This window comes from Solanum stenotomum, chromosome 12, assembly GCF_019186545.1.
Source record: "Solanum stenotomum isolate F172 chromosome 12, ASM1918654v1, whole genome shotgun sequence".
Lineage (NCBI taxonomy): Eukaryota > Viridiplantae > Streptophyta > Magnoliopsida > Solanales > Solanaceae > Solanum > Solanum stenotomum.
In genome coordinates this window covers 30,589,250-30,607,856 of record NC_064293.1, presented here as the reverse complement: position 1 = coordinate 30,607,856, position 18,607 = coordinate 30,589,250, and the positions used below count along the sequence as shown (strand labels likewise).

The 18,607-nt window shown below is 34.5% G+C and overlaps 3 protein-coding genes across 4 annotated transcripts; 2 read left to right on the top strand and 1 right to left on the bottom strand.

Annotated features, from left to right (window-relative positions):
• The first annotated feature begins 4,128 nt into the window (after nt 1-4,128).
• On the top strand, nt 4,129-7,192 carry LOC125846783 (SWI/SNF complex component SNF12 homolog). Of its 2 annotated transcripts, XM_049526386.1 has the most exons (4): nt 4,129-4,285; nt 4,384-6,045; nt 6,800-6,896; nt 6,927-7,192. In XM_049526386.1, exons 2-3 carry the CDS (start codon nt 4,481-4,483, stop codon nt 6,867-6,869), a joined length of 1,635 nt encoding a protein of 544 aa, XP_049382343.1. In that variant the 5' UTR covers nt 4,129-4,285; nt 4,384-4,480; the 3' UTR covers nt 6,870-6,896; nt 6,927-7,192. The 2 variants fall into 2 exon arrangements, with proteins under 2 accessions (XP_049382343.1, XP_049382342.1); XM_049526385.1 differs by having other exon boundaries at nt 6,800-7,192.
• Nucleotides 7,193-8,673: 1,481 nt separating this feature from the next.
• On the top strand, nt 8,674-12,231 carry LOC125849209 (transcription and mRNA export factor ENY2). Its single transcript, XM_049529249.1, has 5 exons — nt 8,674-8,761; nt 8,859-8,946; nt 9,028-9,122; nt 11,571-11,647; nt 11,959-12,231. Coding segments are annotated over exons 1-5 (336 nt in total). The 5' UTR covers nt 8,674-8,759; the 3' UTR covers nt 12,033-12,231.
• A 903-nt stretch (nt 12,232-13,134) lies between these two features.
• LOC125849212 (B2 protein-like) lies at nt 13,135-18,136 on the bottom strand. Its single transcript, XM_049529253.1, has 6 exons — nt 18,052-18,136; nt 16,477-17,074; nt 15,755-15,855; nt 13,851-13,934; nt 13,653-13,763; nt 13,135-13,547 (listed from the first exon to the last, which is right to left on the bottom strand). The coding sequence occupies exons 2-6, from the start codon at nt 17,033-17,035 to the stop codon at nt 13,506-13,508; spliced, it is 897 nt and encodes a 298-aa protein (XP_049385210.1). The 5' UTR covers nt 17,036-17,074; nt 18,052-18,136; the 3' UTR covers nt 13,135-13,505.
• Nucleotides 18,137-18,607: the final 471 nt, after the last annotated feature.

The window sequence follows — 18,607 nt, the reverse complement described above, 5'->3', positions numbered from 1 at the left end:
TAGCATATGTGGCTTGTGTAAATTGATTTGTGCTAATTAATTAAATGTTAAATTTATAGATCAAATTCGATTCTAGTATTAAAAATATCGAAAATGATCAAAAATAATCTTGGACTATTTGAGAAGGTTTAAATATAGGGAAAATTTTCAAAAAAGTTAAAGAGTTTTTACATTAATAAAATCAAAACTTGATAACTTTAGAAGGGTTTCATAGCAATACAAAAACTAATGTATATTAACTAAGAATAGTGAAAACACACCAAAAATATAACAATGACTAATCTATTTGAATTGTATCATTATCCTCAAATGCTACATTAATCCTGCTATATCGCGGAGGTGCTTCATTGTCACTTATAGCTCCGGCATCATTCTTTTGTTGGCCATAATTCCATATGAATTTTCAGATTCTACAAAATCTGAAAAATTAAAAGAAAATCACAAATATTTGATGAATAACTAAACAAAATCACATAAAAATTAAAATATTCAATTGGAAATCCGTAATATATAGAATCGGTGATTTAAACATCAAATCAGAATAAATCAAAATGGATAATGGAAATTACCTTGCTAATCAAGAAATCTGCTTGACTAAATAGATTTCATTTAACAAAAAAGAAGATTTCTTGATGAACAACAATTTAGCACCTTTAAAAAAGATAAACATGAAAGGTGGGAAAGAAATGTGAATAGTGGGGAAGAAACGTGAATGGTGATGAAAAAGGGTTAATGTGTATTAGTTGATTTTTTTTTCTTTAAACCGTTATTGGTATACAATTTGGTCCAATAAAGAACTCTTTCCCTAAATAAAATTAATTTTATTTACTAAAATCTGAATACATATTATTTTATAAAAATATTGTCATTCTGTCATTTTAAATAAATATTTTAAAGTGTTGTTATTATGACTTAATTATGTTAGTTATTATTACTTAATTGCTAATTTCCTCGATCCACCTTATTTTATCCATTTCTACCCTTAAAATAGTAACCTTTATTTCTTTTTGGTTAATTTAAAATAGATAATTAAAAGATTTAAAATTATTTTTTGAATTTTAAAAATGTTAAAGTTTTGTGGTGCTAACATGTGACACTTTGTACCTCTCCTGTTATATATAGATAGATAAGGAGACAAAAGATAAATATTAGCTAACATTCAGATAGTTTTTTGAATGAATTTTAGTAGAGATTACGAATTAAACTCCCTATTTTTGAATAATTTGTACTATTATTTTACTTTCCATATAGAGATACCAAATCTTCACATAATGTATACAATCTCCACAAGATCCACAAATTAAATTTTTTGTTGAGATTCAAGTTATTAATTACATGCTATATTGATCTCCACATGTCTCATTTTATCTTTCATCTCAAATATATCAAGCAAACTTTCAATGATTTCTTCTCTGATTTCATGAATAATTAAATTTATATTTTAAAACATCACCATTTAATACTTATTCGAAGTTTCAAATTAAGCCTGAATTTTTAAATAATTTTCTAAATTGGTATAATTATTATTATTTTAAAATGTCTTGACGAGATCATATACAAAATTTGAGAATATTTGGGGTGATTTAAAATTAGATTAGAGTCAAAATTCAAAACTGGCAAACATCATTATTGTATTGTGTATCACGTGTATATAATTTGTATATCACATGTATGATGCATGTATGTCATATATATATGAAAGCTCTTAATTCTTGATATATCTCCTTTTAGTTATTCCATTTCATTTAGGGTACCTATCTTTTACGATTTCGAAGTAACAAAGTAAACAAAATACATTTCATAACAATTTAATATGCGCTCATGCTATATTCAATCTAATTGTTTAGATGGATAATTCACAAAGCTTATCAAATTGTCATGATTCTAATGAGAAAAAATACATAATTACCCCATTAAAGTAAGACCTATTTTTGAAAAAGACAATCAAACTTTGTGGGATCCTAATACATCCCTTAACTAGATTAATGTGAAATTATTGAACCATTTTTCAATATTTTATAGAGAGAGTGTATACCATTCACTTGAAGAGCGTGAAAACCTAAAAAAATAAGATTAAACCTTTCTTTTGCAATATTTTTTATTAACTATATAAGTAATCTTTTATTTTACTGTTAATTGAAGGAGAGCTTGAAGTTTTTTTTTTCTTCTTTTTCTCACTTGAAGTTTTTCATTTAGATTGGATTTTCGACGGAGAGATTTGATTGTAACTAAATAACACAATCTCAGTACATAAAAGAAAATGTCTTTTTTAGAATGATCACTGACAAAAAAATTCCATTGATAACGGAAGCAACAACAGATTTGCCGTTTCATCCTCATATTTCTTTTCCTCCTTGGCTGGTTGGGGTGAGAAGCTCCAGGAAGATGATGGCGACTTCGAAATAGGATCGTCGGCGTTATTTCAATTAATCCCTGATCAATTTACGAGGGCTGAAATCCTATTAAGACCAAGCAAACATAATCTCATTTGCGTTCCGGAGAGAGAATTTTCATTTTTTCAAATACAACCCAGGTTGATTTAGAGTATAAATCAAAGGCAAAACACACAAAAAGAAGACTTCGATAGAAATTTTAATTTGAAAAAAGTAATTTTGAAAGCGGATTTGATTTTCCAATTTTAATTTTGATTTAGTGTTGTAAATGGTGTTGTAGTAATGGCGGCCACTCAACTAGATGAAGAAGACCAACGAATGGGTTAAGCATAATTGAAGAAGAAAGAAAAAAAAAAGAATTAAAACTAAAAAAAAAAACATAAAGAAAGACAAAAGATTAGGAAATTATATAAAAATTGACAGGTGGCAAACAACAATTGGTGCGTGCTTACACCTTCTTTTTTATAACAAGTGAGATTAACTGAAAAATGAGATATTTATATCACTTTTAAATTGTTTTGTGGGGTATTAGGACCCTTATAAAGTTTGAGTGTCTTTTTCAAAAATAGATCTTACTTCAATGGGATAATTATGTATTTTCTCATCTAATGATACAAACATAAAAGTTTGTAGCATGCAGTTTATGAAAAAACACACCTAACTTTATGTTATATTCTACATAATTATTTTGTTAAATTACTCACAATTCATACTGAATCTTCAAGTTTATGAAAATGGTAACTTATTTCAAAATTTGCAATATGTTAATTGCTATATCAAGGAAAATGTCATATTACTTCTCTCGTAAAGGCAAACATGTCTATTTTTATAACGAATACTAGTATGGGGCAAAAGATAAATATTAGCTAATGCAGTCTAGAAATATTTTAATAATTATTTATAGAGATTACAAATTAAATCTTGTATTTAGAATAACGTATAGAACTATTTCACTTTCAATACATGAAAACAAAATCTTCACGTAAGATATATAATCTCTAATAAATTCACAAATTAAAGATTTCGAAAATATTAGGGCTACTAAATTACGTGTTATATTTCTCCTCACATCTCTTCTCTTATTATCATCTCTCTCAAAAATTTCAACACACCTCGATGACTTCTTCTAGTGTGTATGATGCAAAGCTTCAATACCTAATGAAAAATAATCTTAGAAAGTCAAATTCAATGCTTGAACGTGCATCAATGGAATTATGTGGTTTCTTCTGAGTAATCCAGCGCTTAAATCAGTATGAAATACATCTCTCAACTTCGAATCGTAACCACCAAATAGAGTTTCAACAATAGTTATTTTTGAATTTCATAAAATTTTATTTTACAACGTCAAACAGAAAAAAATTTGATAACTCAGGTGATTCAAATGTCAGGTAACCAAATAAAACTTAACTTTTTTCATTTTTCAATTTTCAAAATTTAATTCGTATCTGATAAGATGATTACATTGTTCGAAAAGAAATGACATATGAATTAGAGCCTAAAATCAAGATTTTCAGTAATTGACTTAAATTTCTACAAGATGAAAAAAGTATTATTACATTAGCAATATATTTATAAAAAAAATATTAGTGCCTCCCAAATGGTGAAGGAACAGTAAAGTTTCCTGTTTGAGGTGAGGTGAGGTGAGGTGAGGACAAGAATGGGTCAGATTTCAAATTCAGAAGCCCAAATCCCTTTTTAGGCGTTTGTTTGGAGATTTCAAGCCCAAACAGCAATACAATATACAATTCCAAAATGATCACGGCCCGCCGATCACCAGGGTTGGTCGACTTACTCTTTCTCTAAAGAAGACGATCGACCACTTTCCGGCGATTGTTAACGCTCCTCTTCCCCTTTTTTCAGGCAGCGAACTCTCTCTCCGGCCAAATCAAGTAGTAAGTTTCTCCATCTGTGGCTCTTGCTTATTCCTTTTCTAGATTTATTACTTTCCCTTTTTTTCGTTAGATTATAAAAAAGCCCTAATTTTTTTCAGTGATTTGTACTGGTGCGGTTGAGTTTTGAGTGAATTGGAAAAGAAACTGTATGTATTTTGATGCATATGCGAGAATCTTTTTGACTGTTGCATAGGTATGTCGGTTAACAACAATAATAACCCTAACAAGAATATCGGAGGACCATCCTCCTTTGGCAATTCGCCGCCGGGTAATCCGATGGCACACCTCCAGGCACAATCACAAGGCCAGCAACAGATGCCTTCAGGGTTTCCTGGGGCATTTCAGTTATCGCAGCTATCTGCTGCACATGCCCAAGCAATTGCTCAAGCACAGTCGAAAGTTCAGGCTCATGCGCAAGCTCAAGCACAAGCTCAAGCTGCCCATGCCCAATTTCAGGCCCAGTTACAGGCTCAGGGTTTGTCCCTTAGCCAGGCTCATGCTCTTGGCAATTTTGGTTCTTCCTCACCCTCGATGCCTGGAAGTGGTTTGGCAAAACGCTTACCTCAGAAACCTCCGGTGCGTCCACCTGCATTCACAACTACTAACACAATTTCTCCAATGAGAACAATGGAGCTTTCAGCGGCTGCTCGTAGGAAAAAGCAGAAGCTTCCTGAGAAGCACATGCACGAGAAGGTGGCAGCTATTTTGCCTGAATCTTCCCTTTATACTCAGCTCCTTGAGTTTGAATCTCGGGTTGATTCCGCTTTAACAAGAAAGAAAGTTGATATCCAGGAGTCATTGAAGAATCCACCTACTATTCAGAAGACGCTTCGAATTTATGTATTCAATAGTTTTGCTAATCAGGTGCGTACGATTCCTAAGAAGCCAAATGCTGAACCTCCTACATGGACTCTTAAGATTGTAGGAAGGATTTTGGAGGAGGGAATGGATCCTGATCAAGCTGCCATGTTTCAGAAAACTAGCTCCATGTACCCAAAGTTTTCTACTTTCTTCAAAAGAGTCACCATTTCCTTGGACCAGAAACTATATCCTGATAACCATATTATAATTTGGGACTCTGCGCGATCTCCTGCACCTCAGGATGGTTTCGAGGTCAAAAGAAAGGGCGAGCAAGAGTTCACTGCTAATTTAAGACTAGAATTGAATTACATGCCTGAGAAATACAAACTTTCACCAGCTTTAACTGAAGTTCTGGGTATTGAGGTCGAGACTCGTGCTAGAATTGTCTCTTCTATCTGGCATTATGTTAAGGCTCGAAAGTTGCAGAACCCTGATGATCCTTCTTACTTCAACTGTGATCCTCCACTTCAGAAAGTTTTTGGGGAAGGAAAGGTTAAGTTCAATACAGTCACACAAAAGATCACACCTCATTTGTCTCCTCCACAACCCATACATTTGGAACACAGGATTAAACTTACTGGAAATAACCCTGTTGGAACTGCTTGTTATGATGTATTGGTTGATGTGCCATTCCCTATCCAGAGGGAGCTGAATGCTCTGCTTGCCAATACCGAAAAGACCAAAGAGATTGAAACTTGTGATGAAGCAATTTGTTCTGCCACAAGGAAGATCCATGAGCATAGAAGGAGAAGGGCTTTTTTTCTGGGTTTTAGTCAATCCCCTGTTGAGTTTATTAATGCACTTCTAGAATCCCAGAGCAAGGATCTGAAAGTTGTTAGTGGGGAGCCAAGTCGCAATGTTGAGAAGGAGCGCCGGTCTCAGTTTTATAGCCAACCATGGTATTTTCTAATTCTTTGCCTCCTGCTACCAATTTTTACTTGCCCTTGCTATATAGTAAATTATGTTCTTGGAAGTTAAATTGCTTATTACCATACGGAGTAACTTAATATTTGAAGTTTCAGAAATTTGGTAAGAAATACAGCAATTTTCACCTAGGACAAAAGTTATACAACATTTAAATTATTCCCCACAGATATTTTATCTCAACTAATGATCAAATAGAAAATCATTTCTATTCTGATTCTATGGAAACTCAAGTTTCATTTTTGCGGGTCTAAATTGAGAACGGGTGGTGTTCAGTAGGAAGTACTTTGCTTATTGTTTCATGTGATTTTGTGGCAGGTCATGTCATTTTTGTTTTATTTTATTGCGTCAACTTCCTTTCTAGTTACTTTCTTTTAATTTTAAGATGATGTTGTAACTAAAGGTGTTAAAGAAAATTTTCTAGTACTTACCGCATTTTAAGTTACCAGCACAGATGCCATATGGAAGGATCATTTGTCAAAGAAGTTAAAGATGCATTAAAAGGTTCTTAATATTACTCGAAATCAAATGTATAGTACTGACTAAAGAAAGGAGGGTCTTCAAGACAAATTTAACCAAAAGGGACAATTTTTTGTTGGTGTAATCAACCCTTTTATTCAAGACTTTGTGGACCTCATCGCGATATCTTTCCCCTTGTTGGTGGTGCAAAATTATGCAATGTTGAAGTGATGTTTGGAGATGCTAATGGAGATTGTTTTTTATTGCCAGGGTTGAGGATGCTGTTATCCGCTACCTGAATCGCAAGCCAGCTGCTTCTGATGCCCCTGGAAGTGGATGAGCTGAACTGGATCCTTGCCTGGTGTCAGAATGTTTCTGTAGAATGTATCTGACATCATTGTTATCTCAAATAGTCAGGAATGTAGGTTTTGCTCGCAATATTGGGTGGGGTACAGGGAAGAATTCCTCTGAAAGAAGCCTTAAACTATGTTTGGTTGTTCTTAGCATCTCCCTGTGTTATGAATAGATGTTCAGTATTTGTATTTTCATAATCGAAAAAAAAAACTTTGTTGCTATGTGCGACAAAACATGTAAAAGTGTAGGATATCTGGATGCGTTAATGTCTGATGATAGGACTTAAATTATTGATCTTCATTAGCATTCCATCTTTCCGTGATCACTGTATTGTTAGTTTGTTACTGTTCGTTTTATTCCATCGTTCTCTTGCCCTGCCCAGCCCCAGCAACATCTTCTTTTTCACCCGGTGTCCAGTATCCACTTTGTGTCTAGATTAATTTAGATTTGCCCTGGAAAATTCATGTCAAGGTAAAGTACTCCCCACCAAACTTGTCTCCACCAGTTCAACTGCTTGTTGTCATTTGGTTTGTTTTGAAAACGTTTTTTATTTGCTTCTGGTAAAAGTACTTTCGACTGACGATTGCTGAGAATCTTGTGTTGTGTGGAATGTTCTTTGAAAAAGTTTCTCTAAAATGGACTATAATTCTACCGGATCTTGGAATTTGAAGGTCATAATTAATCCAATTTTATTAATAAAAAATTTAACTTGATCAATATATTATCCAAAATTTAATACGAATTTATCCAATAAATTTTCAATATATGTATTGATATTTTCGTTTAAGATTATTTAGCGGCATCTTCTTCTTTTAAAAAATAAAAATAATTTGAGTTAAATGTTTCATATTTTAAATTCGCTTTGTCCAACAATAGTTATCTACTATATTCAAAAATAGGATAATGGACAAGTAAAGATAGATAAAGAAGCATGATAGTTAATACTTAATACTAGGGGTGTTCACGGATTGGTTTGAATCGGTTATTGGTCAAAATCAAAATCAAACCAACTTAATCGGATTTAAAATTATCAAAATCAAATCAAACTAAATATTAACATAGTATATATTTATCGATTTGGTTATTATCGGTTTTGGTTCGGTTTGGTTTGGTTATTCGGTTATTAACCATAGACAAAAATAAAAGAAACAATTTATTCAAAACGTGAAAAAAGTGACAACAATCCATCTAAAACGAAAATAGTTACAATGACTAACTTTACAGAACTTTCAATCATTGAATTTACTAGGAATAAATCTTCAAAATTCATTATCTTGGCCTAGAAGAAAGAGAAAGTGATATTTTCAATCTTATAGAGAATTGTCATAGACACACTTATATTAATAAACCAATAAGATAAATATTCTCACTTTGGGAATTTTTTCTTTGATAAGTAAATTATAAATAAATTTTGATGAAAACACATATAAGATCTTTAAAATTATTTATAAAAATAATATATTATGTATGTATATTAATAAAATATATGTATATAATTTGTCGGTTTGGTTCGATTATTTCTTGGGGTTTTTTCAAACAAAACCATAACCAACTCATATACTATCGATTTTTAAAAATCTAAAACCAAATCATACCTAACCCAAATAAAAATTAATTTATTTAATTGATTTGGTTCAATTTTTTAATTTGAATCGATTTTTATCCAAATCGTGAACACTCCTACTTAATACTAAAAAAGAAGTATATATACCACAAACAGTATCAAATTTTGGGACCCAATAAAAGGCGGTGAAAGAAAAAAAAAACCTTATTTAGGAAGGGGGAGATAGAAAGAACTTGGAAGTTTCTAGACGCAGATTTGGCGGTAGGGCTGGAAGATACAGGCGCGAAGGTTCAATCTTAGCTGAACAAAAATATGTAATTTTTCCTTCTCTAACTCTGAATCCCTATTTATCTGTTAAAAAAATCCTAACGTTCGTTTAATACTTTTGGTGTTGTGAATTGTAATGACTAGGAGGCATTCGGTAAATCGGCCACCAACACCTGATACACGAGATGAACAAGAAAATGAGCCTACACTTAAAGAAATTATCAATATTAAGGTCAATTTTTAGTCCCTTTTCAGAATGTTGTTTTGATTAGTTGTGTGGTTTTTTTTACTGTTTGATGAATTGCTTTTTTAGTTGATTGAAAGTGGGGAAAAGGAAAGATTGATGGAGCTTTTGAGGGAAAGGCTTGTTGAGTCTGGGTGGAAGGATGAAATGAAAGCTCTTTGTAGGTAATGTATCTCTCTGTGACCTTGTTTCAAACACTTGGAAGGATGAATTGTTGTTGAGCTTTCTCCAAATGAGTCAGCTACTTCTTCATACATGTGTTTTGATCTGTTTCTCAGCAATTAGCGCCTTGACTTTTTGCTACAATGAACCCCAGATGGGAAGTTTATAACTTTTCTTGTTTTGCTGGCAAGTGAATACTTAATGCTTATTTGACAACCTTGTTCTGTTGATTTTTCTGGCAAGTGAAATGCAATTGTGTGTACTACTACATTTCTCATCAGGCCTTTTCATTCCCCTTCCCTCATCCCAGACCATCCCCACCCCTTAGATCCCAAATGGTGTGCGGCAAGAAAGGCAGGTTATTTAAGTCTTTCATACTACTTGAACAATGAAACCACTAACAAGTAAGGTGTTCCAAGTTCCAACTACTGCTTTACTCTAATAATTGGTTGCTTTCCTCCTTTAGACACACTGATATTAGTGTCTTTTCCTTCCCAAACAAGAAAGAATTATCTGTCTTAGACACACCAACCCTCTGCACAGCATCCCCCTCCTTCCCAAACCAGAAAAAAGAAGAAGGAAAGAGAACCTTTTTTCTTATAACCGTGGTCTGGTCTAGCTTGTATGTACCTCAACTATTTCCATGGGGTACCTGCTACCTCTCACCAGCATAGGTGTTCGCCATGAATAGACAGATGGGAAGAAATTACTTAGTGTTTTCATTCTCAAAAGAAAAAGATCACCTTGTGTTTTTGTCTCTGCTGGAAATTGGACCATGAGAAAATTGAACATGAGATCTCATGGTTCTCAACCCAGTCCATGCTCTTGGGTGCAAAAGAACCTTTTCCCCTACTTTTGACCCTGATTCTACTTAAAATAGTGTTGACACCCCAACTAGTTCTAATTCAACTAGTGAAAAGGAAAGGAAGAAACTCTAATAGCCTAATTCTAAAATCCAATTATCAAACCTCTCTAATTAGATGGCTACCATGAATTATTTTAAAAGTAATAAACTTTTGTTTTGTAGTTCTAGAATCCTGACAAAAGATGTCACAAGATGTTTTTTCATTCAACCAGACACATATTAAAAGATAGTTAAATTGGAAAGATGAGTTCAAGAAGTGACAATCCTCCAGCATTTTTTTTTTACAAGAGGAGGTTGCTCGGATATTAAGCACCCTCCACCTCCAACCCTGAGGTTGTGGGTTCGAGTCACCTTAGGGAGCAAAATGGATGGGAGCTCCTAGGGAGGAGTTAAAAGAAGAAGGGGGTTTTGAAGGTAAGAGTTCGAGAGGGCAACTAGAAGATGAGTAGGATAGAGATGGAATTCCTTGAAAAATAAAACTAAAAGAACTTTCTTTGAAAAGGAAGGGATAGAGATGGAAGGGGTATGAGGGGCCTAAAGCAAGGAAGGGAAGTGAAGATATGAAGCATCACAAAAGGGGATGTATGGAGGAGGAGAAGAAGGGGTAAGGGAGTTTGAAGGGAATGGCTAGAAGGTAGTCAAAGGGACAATTGAGGGTTGCAGGTCTGCTGAAAAAAAAAGAATCACGGAATTGGTAAGGCAATTTGTCAAAGTAGGATGGGGAGGGTTGGAGGAATAGTTGTGGGATATGCTTGAGGAGGGGTGGAATTGTGGGATAGGGTGGGGAAATAAAGAGGAGGAAGAAAACATACAAAATAAGGGTAGTGGAAATGCTTGACTTGTTTGATTAGTAACAGAGATTTTATTCTATTTGAAGAAAGGGGAAAAAGTATTACTTCTTCCCCAAATTAACTACTTTAAGCTGGCGTCGATGGTGAACTTGTGTATTTTGACAATATGCTTTTGTTAAATTATGTGGTATTTTGTGGCCAAAACCTAATTGTTTAGTAATACTCTATTTTGTCTTTTAAATTTGAAAATTATGTTAGCTATCAATTGTGATTTGGTGATTACAGCCAACTTAGGGGCACTTTGCTGTGGCTGAATTTGAGTTGTATATGAGGGGGAAGGTAGATCAGTTCAGTAGTGAAAGGTTATTTAGTTAGATGATGTAAGAGAAAGGGGAGGGGGTGGGTATTTAATAGTACAGGGGAAGCAAAATGTCATAAGAACCACTCTCGTTCTAGTTATCCATCCTTGTGTTACAAGTTCTCTTTTTTTTTTAATAGTGTCCTGTTTTTTATTTATGGTCCTAATTATAAGAAGGTTTGGTGGCGCTATCTTGGAGAACAAGTTTTGTTTAAGTGGCGAGGGTGACAACTATTTGTCTCAATCTTTCAACTCTTAATACGCACTTGTTTCTGTGTCTGAAGGTACTTAAAAATAAATTTTCCAAGTTATGACCTTATTTGCTTACCTTCTATGATCTTTGTTTGCTGTTCGTTATTGTGTACATATAGCAACCAAATTTTCATTTTGACATGTAACCTTTGTCACATTCTTTCTCTATCAACACTTTCATTAGGGAGTATATAAAGAAGAAAGGACGGAACAATATAACCATTGACGACCTTGTACATGTGATTACCCCAAAAGGCAGAGGTAAGGGCTTTGTATTTACTTTTGCTTTCTTTCAACACACACACACGCACACACACACTCACACACCTGAAAAAGGAATGGCTATATATATGCTTAAAAGCTATTCCTTCTGCTTAATCTTCTAACTTTTCTTAAGCAACAAAAGAGCATTGATGTTGACATATACCCTTGAGTAAACGTCATTCCAAATTCTTATTCAGTTTCTGATTTTTGGATATATTAGATGTTGCTCTTGCATTGCCTGCATTTGATTATATGTGATTGGTGTTACCCTTGCTGAACTTCTCTGCTGCTTATTTGGAATGTTGCAGCTTCAATTCCTGATCCGATCAAAGCTGAGCTGCTTCAGAGAATTCGTACATTTCTTGTTTCTCCCACTCTCTGATTCAACAGCTTCATGCATGAAGAGGGTAGCAATATAGGTGAAGATGTGGCATTATGTTTGACTCATTTCATCTTGGAACATCGTTTGTCTAGATTATGACCACAATGAGGGAACCAGGAGCCATATGAGAAGATGTGTTATTGGCAGTTTGCTTGTACCAAGTTTCGTAGAACTGTATAAATTGCTACTTGGTGGTTACTCTATGTTGATGGCCTAGGTTCAGAGTTTGACCACTGCATCACCCTCACCTTTTAGTGGCTAAATTATCTGTTTTCTGGTTATCCCTAGTCTTTAAGAAAGTGTAGTTTTTATTGAAATGCCTGCACAGCGGAATCCCCACTCTTCTTTTGTGTGTACTTTATTAATGTGTTGTTGGGATTAGTAAAAACCAGTTGGATGTGTGTTCTCTCTAGCTTGGTTCTCCATCGTACTTACCCGTGTTTTGTGTCTCTTCCCAGATCTTTGCAACCCAAGTGCCATAGTGTCGAGGGATTTTAACATCTTGTAGGCCATATGTAGGTAACAGGCATTTGATTACTATTGTTTTTAAGCATAATATGATCAGAAAGATCAATGAGCAACTTTCTCACGTCAAAGCAAATTTTCTTCAGGCACTTGGTTATTTTTCTGACTGCGGTGCTTAATGCAGTAGTTTCCCCGTTGGTCACAGCCAGACTTGCTGTTGTAACTTACTACCTTCATTGACATTTCACAAGACATTATTCATTATAGATAAAACGAGAAGTTTAAATTACTTCATTATGGATGAAACACGAAGTCTAAAGTCAAAATATTTATGTACAAATAAAAATGTACCCTTCTTGAAACAACAAAAAGATAAAATAAAAAATGTATCAAATGAAATGAGGCATAAGGAATAATTATCTTTGAAATGGAATGCAGCAGGCAGCAGTCCATGCAGTTGATTTTAGGCTTTCATCTCTACTAAATCTGTGTTTTATTATGAGGAACCAAAAGATAGTGTCTGTGCTGTCATCTTACACAATATGTGTTCTGTAATGAGCAAGATAAGTTCTAAAATAAGGAAGTTCTTAGCTGGTGCAGTTTCACCCTTAAATTTAATACCCTTGTGCACCCAAGAAAAAGAGAGGAAATGACAGTTTAATATTGCACAAATTGGATAATACAGAGTTGCAAATTGCAAATTGCGAATGTAGATATGAAAAAAGACGTTCAATCTTTCACCCGATCATTACTTCTCTAATTCATTGTAAGATCACAACATTAAATTTGGGAAGCTCATATTCAAGCATCTCCAAAGAAAATTACACTTCATTGGCTAAATTAGCCAACCCTGCTATTCAGAATCTCTCTCAGCCAGACTTTACACCAAAACTTGTGCTTTGGAAATCTGTGGAGAACACGTTTCGAATACAGTGAAGAACACTACTAAACTACAACATTCACGAGTTTATAATGTATGCTAATAAATCCATGACTTCAGACTGGCGCTTACGCACTGGTATTTTCACAGAGATCCAGCAAGTCCAAAGTCTGCAAAACCAATCAGGTGGTCACTTGTTAGGCGTTGTTAACACTCTACTCTAGCCATAATACTTGCATAAGGACTCAAAACTATGAAATAAGTTCTCATCTTACCTCAGGCACAGAGAGCTCAAGACGGAATTTGGGTCCATCATAGTGATGCAGAACTGGTCTAAAAGCATCTTCCTCCAAAGCCTTACCAAGTTTCCTAACACGGATCCTCACCTAGATGTTAAGTACACAAAACTCATAAGTAAAATAAATCCTTTTAAAAACTATAGAGAAATAAGTGAAGCGGTAACTCACGATTACCTGAGCAGGGAACCTCGACTCTCCTCTACACTTTTTATCTTCCCAAGCAGTTGGATCAATGTTAGAACCTCCAAAACTTGCTGCCTGCACATAAAATAGTTAAAAGAGATCCTAGTGGAGATTCATCGCTTCTGATGATGCATTGATATTTGGCAAGAAATGTACATTTTTTAGCTATTCTTAGCCACATATTTTAATAGTTCACATGTCGTTAGAGTATTAGTTTTAGTGCATTATGCTTGATATTGTGCAGGAACAAAATTGTGTGGAAGCATGACGAAGATGAAGAAATTGGACGGGAAGTGTAAAGTTTTCAAAGGAAAGAAGAAAAAGAATAAAGAAATTAACAAGGCCATGTGATCTTCTTAGCTTGGATGAAACTGATGTTGTAATGGTCATGTAAGCAAGCAAAGGAGTAATTAAATGCCCAGGAAATATAAATCCATCAAGGCTGCTGACCAAGAACTCAACGTGATGAAACCAAGCAAGGAGAGACTTTTAAGAGCACATTAGGATGAAAAAGCAGAGGCTTCTGTAAATCACTCTTGGCACGACATGCCAGGGTAATCTTCAGCCCAGTTTTGTACTCCGAATTTCATCAAGGGTATTTTTCATCTGGGGTTGTTTCTACGAGTGGTATAAGCACGGTAAACACAATGTAAGAAAAGTTCTTTGAGGTGCGCAAGAGCTAGAGGCGGTGGAAGCAAGATTCTTCGTAGGGCATTTCTTTCTCTCTTTATTTCTTGCATTTGATTATTTCTTTGAAAGATTTTGTGCTTGCTGCCATGAATATGTGTAGCTAAGCTTTATTTCTAGGGGTTTGACGGAACCTTTTATTGTTTGAATTATTGATGTTGTCTTTCTTTAATGAAACCTAGTTTATTCTGTTTATTCAACTGTTGTTTTGTGATTCTAATTAGTTGAAAAGGCTATCAACTAATTGTGCATGTGGGTTTAGAATGCTTTGAAAAAGATTTTAGACTGGGGTTGTGTTGAGTAACAATACTGTAAAGCAGGATAAGGATTGAATGCTTTAACTTAAAGTTGCCAACAAGAGGAAACTGAGGTCCTTATCGAGATCATTAGCCTGAGAAGGTAATTTTAAGATGTTAATCACTAAAGATGCGAAAGAACTTAGTGGTAAATTTAGTCTCGCAATCTGCAGATATTAACTAGACCTAATTTGGGGAAGACATGTTAGTAGTTCAATCCAATAAATAGGGAAATCTTAGCTCTAGGTCTTTTTCTCTCTTTGAATCTATTCCATTACTCTTGCTTTATAGTTAATATTAGTTATTCTTATTTTTCTTAGTTTATAATTAGCTCTAATTTTTTACTATTACCTTATATAATTATTTGATAAATAAAGTGTAGCTTATCCTTTTTAGGACTAGAGTTTGGCGTGATCACACATGAACAAATAATCGAATTTGAATGATATCATACTTGTTCTAACATCTCTGTTTGTTGCATACAATAACTATAGCAGAAAAAATGAGCCCTTTAAATAAGCCACCTTAAAATGGAAGCAAGTAATGCTCATCCTTCAGCAATTTATAGTACTTGGACTGATTTTGAATATGACGGTAGTGAGTTAATACTTAATACTCAAGGCAAAAGAAGTAGAATTGTGAGTCCCTCACCAGTCACCAGTATAACTGCATGGCAATGCTTCAAACTACTCGCCATTGGAAGATAACGAAGTCCTACTACTAAAGAATAGTTTCTCTGCTCTATGAAGAAAAATCTTACGATATTCAAAGCAACCAATTGCATGTCTAAATATGCTTTTGTTAATGCAATATCTTATGGTCTTTGACCAAACTTTCATTATAAGGATGTAAACAAGTAGATGTTATTATGTTTTTGGAGCACACCAGTAAAAACAATATTGTTGGACATACCTCGAAGATACCATGCAACTGGTGAGTAGTGTAATTGTAGAGGAACAACGGTAACCCTGGAGTTATTGCCCTCACAGAATCTTTGTACCTTGGAGGTAGACCTGCGAAGGAACGATTGTAGTTGAGACTTATGATAACAACAAATATATATAATTCCATCACCCCCTATTTATCAATGACTTCACCTTTCTCTAAAGTTTGCTCTATCTGCAAAATAGAACTATATAAGGTTCAAGGTATTATCAAGTTAGGATCTCGTGTCTTCTCTCTCTCTGTCTCACAAACAACTAAAACTCTCTGATCAACCGCACATTGTAAGATTATCAACGCATGTAAAATGCATACAGACGGTTAAAACAACATTCCAGGCATTATAAGGTTAGGATCTAAGCTTCTTCTTTTTTCTCTCTCGCGAGTGATTCAAACTCTGATCAGCCACCAATGGTAAACTGTCAAATCATGTAAAATGCATACAGACCAACAAGTAAAGGACATGAGTTCTCTTAGTTTGCTACTTTTTCTTCTAATCGACTTTGTCCGCATGTTCGCATATGGAATAAAGAATGTGGTGTTACATCATTATTTCAGTCACACTGTTGATCAAGCGCAGGTTCAACATGCACTTAAGATGTTTATAACCAAACGTATACAAGGCATAAATTCCACTCTCATTATGCCAAACGAACAAGTTCACAAAATAATTAAAAGATGATAGAAATTACCAAACAGCTGGCGCTTTAAGTCTTCCTGCATTGTGTCATTATTGCAAACAAAGATATACCCACCAAGAACCTCATTCCTGGGCAGTGTCTCAGCAGCAGGCAAAGTCTTAAACCTTTTGTCAACAGCATTATTCCCATTGATATTCTCAGTGTTGTTGTTATTGCCATAGTTGCAAGCGTCATTTGTGTGGTTGCTATTGAACTTGCTAAATGACGTATTTCCCAAGCTGTTGACATTGGATTTCGGACAAACAGAATTAATGTTGTAAATGTCATTCCTGAAGGAGCTCTTGGTCGTATTGTCAGTTATCTTGGTATCAATATTCAACATGTTGAAGTATAGGTTTCCCCACTTGTTCTCTTCCTGTAAACCAAGATAATCCCTGGACCTACTTTCAGCTGAGCCTTTCGAAAGGTCAAGGTTATTCCTCCGCTCACCCTTGGACCTTAACTGCTCAGCCAATTTTACAGCACCCGTTGTCCATGTATGATCTTCCGATACTTTTGATTGTCCTCGAAGCTCATCCCCGAATTGCCAATAGCTGCTCATACTGTCCATGTTGCAGAATCAGACAATATAACTATACACCTCCAAAACCTACATGACATATGTTTTAGCAGAACGAAAAATCAGACGAAAAGCACTAATAAGTAAGTCCATCACAAAATATCAGGCTATATTCTAAAAATCATAGCAAAAGGAGTTAAAATCAAGCACATCATAGTATAAGATACTCCCTTTGTCCCAATTTATACAAGTATACTTTTTTGAGTCTGTCTCAAAAAAAGGTCACACTACCTCATTTAGAAATAATTTAACTTGAAACTATGCATTTTATGAGTAATAGCCACACAAATGTCTACAACTTGTTTTGAGATCACAAGTTCCAAATTTAGTCTTTTAATAAATTTTGTGCCAGTCAAACATCGTCACATAAATAGTGATGGAAGGAGACTGAAAATACCACTTGAATTACATTATAGATCAGCTAATAGTGACAACAACATCAGCATCAAAATGTCAATAGTGGGGATTAAGAAGTTGGGAACAGTTAAAAAGCTTGCTGAACATCACAAAATATGGCAAATAAAGTCAACTTACACGGCGCAAGCATCAAGCAGCGAGTAAAGACGAATCATAACAGAGAACACACAAACTTCATGGTAATTGTGTCAATTCAGAAGAAAACTGGAAAATGAAAAAAATAATTAATCAAGCCCATACATGGTTAGGTAAAAAGTTCAAGCAGTACGGATCCAATGAATCACAGATAAGATCACCAAATTGGAAATGCAGCTTAGTTTAAACTTAACACAAAAGCAACAGAGGCATAGCTAAAGCTACCTACTGATTAAGCCAAATCAATCCGCTAAACACATACAAAAATTCTCAGTAATGTCATTAATCTAAAATTCAGAACTCATAAATTTCAAATACTGAATCCGTGTTTCAAAGCATGTCATCGATATTTAACTAGCAGATCAACACAAAATATTATTCAGTCATAACAACCCTAGATTTTGAAATCCATAGCTAAAGCTTAAAACTGCAGAACAAAAAAGAGAGAAATTCACCTTTTTCGTCTCCAGGAAGAGACAGAGAAGAGAAGCTAGCACCAGTTGAAGTATTTTGAAAAAACTTTTACACCTATTATCTCAGCTGTCACGGAGTACACACTTATTTTTACTAAATATTAAATATTAGTAGCTTTTTTTTATTATAAAATATTTACATTCTCTGACATTAGATTTTCAAAATTTTATTATGAAAATCCACGCGCTGTTAATGACGTAGGTAAGCAGTTTGAGTTGTTTGACGGCTGCTGAGTGATTAGAGTAGTATTCACGCGTCATTGGTGCGAGTGGATATGGGTTTGGAAGTATGGTCAGACATCGGTGTAGTGCTGGCCATTTTGAACAGAAGATGTGCTAATTTATAGGGGCTGTCGGTCGAATAAGAAACAAGGCCCACCACCATTTTGGTGAAGTGGTAAATACTCATTTTTCTTAATTCAGAAGTCTTGGATATGAGTCCCCTTGTGTATCGAATCGTCTTTGTTAGAGAACGTTTTACTCCCAATGTGAGACTTTCTAACGTAAATTCAAATTTAATCGGACTCTAATGTAGATA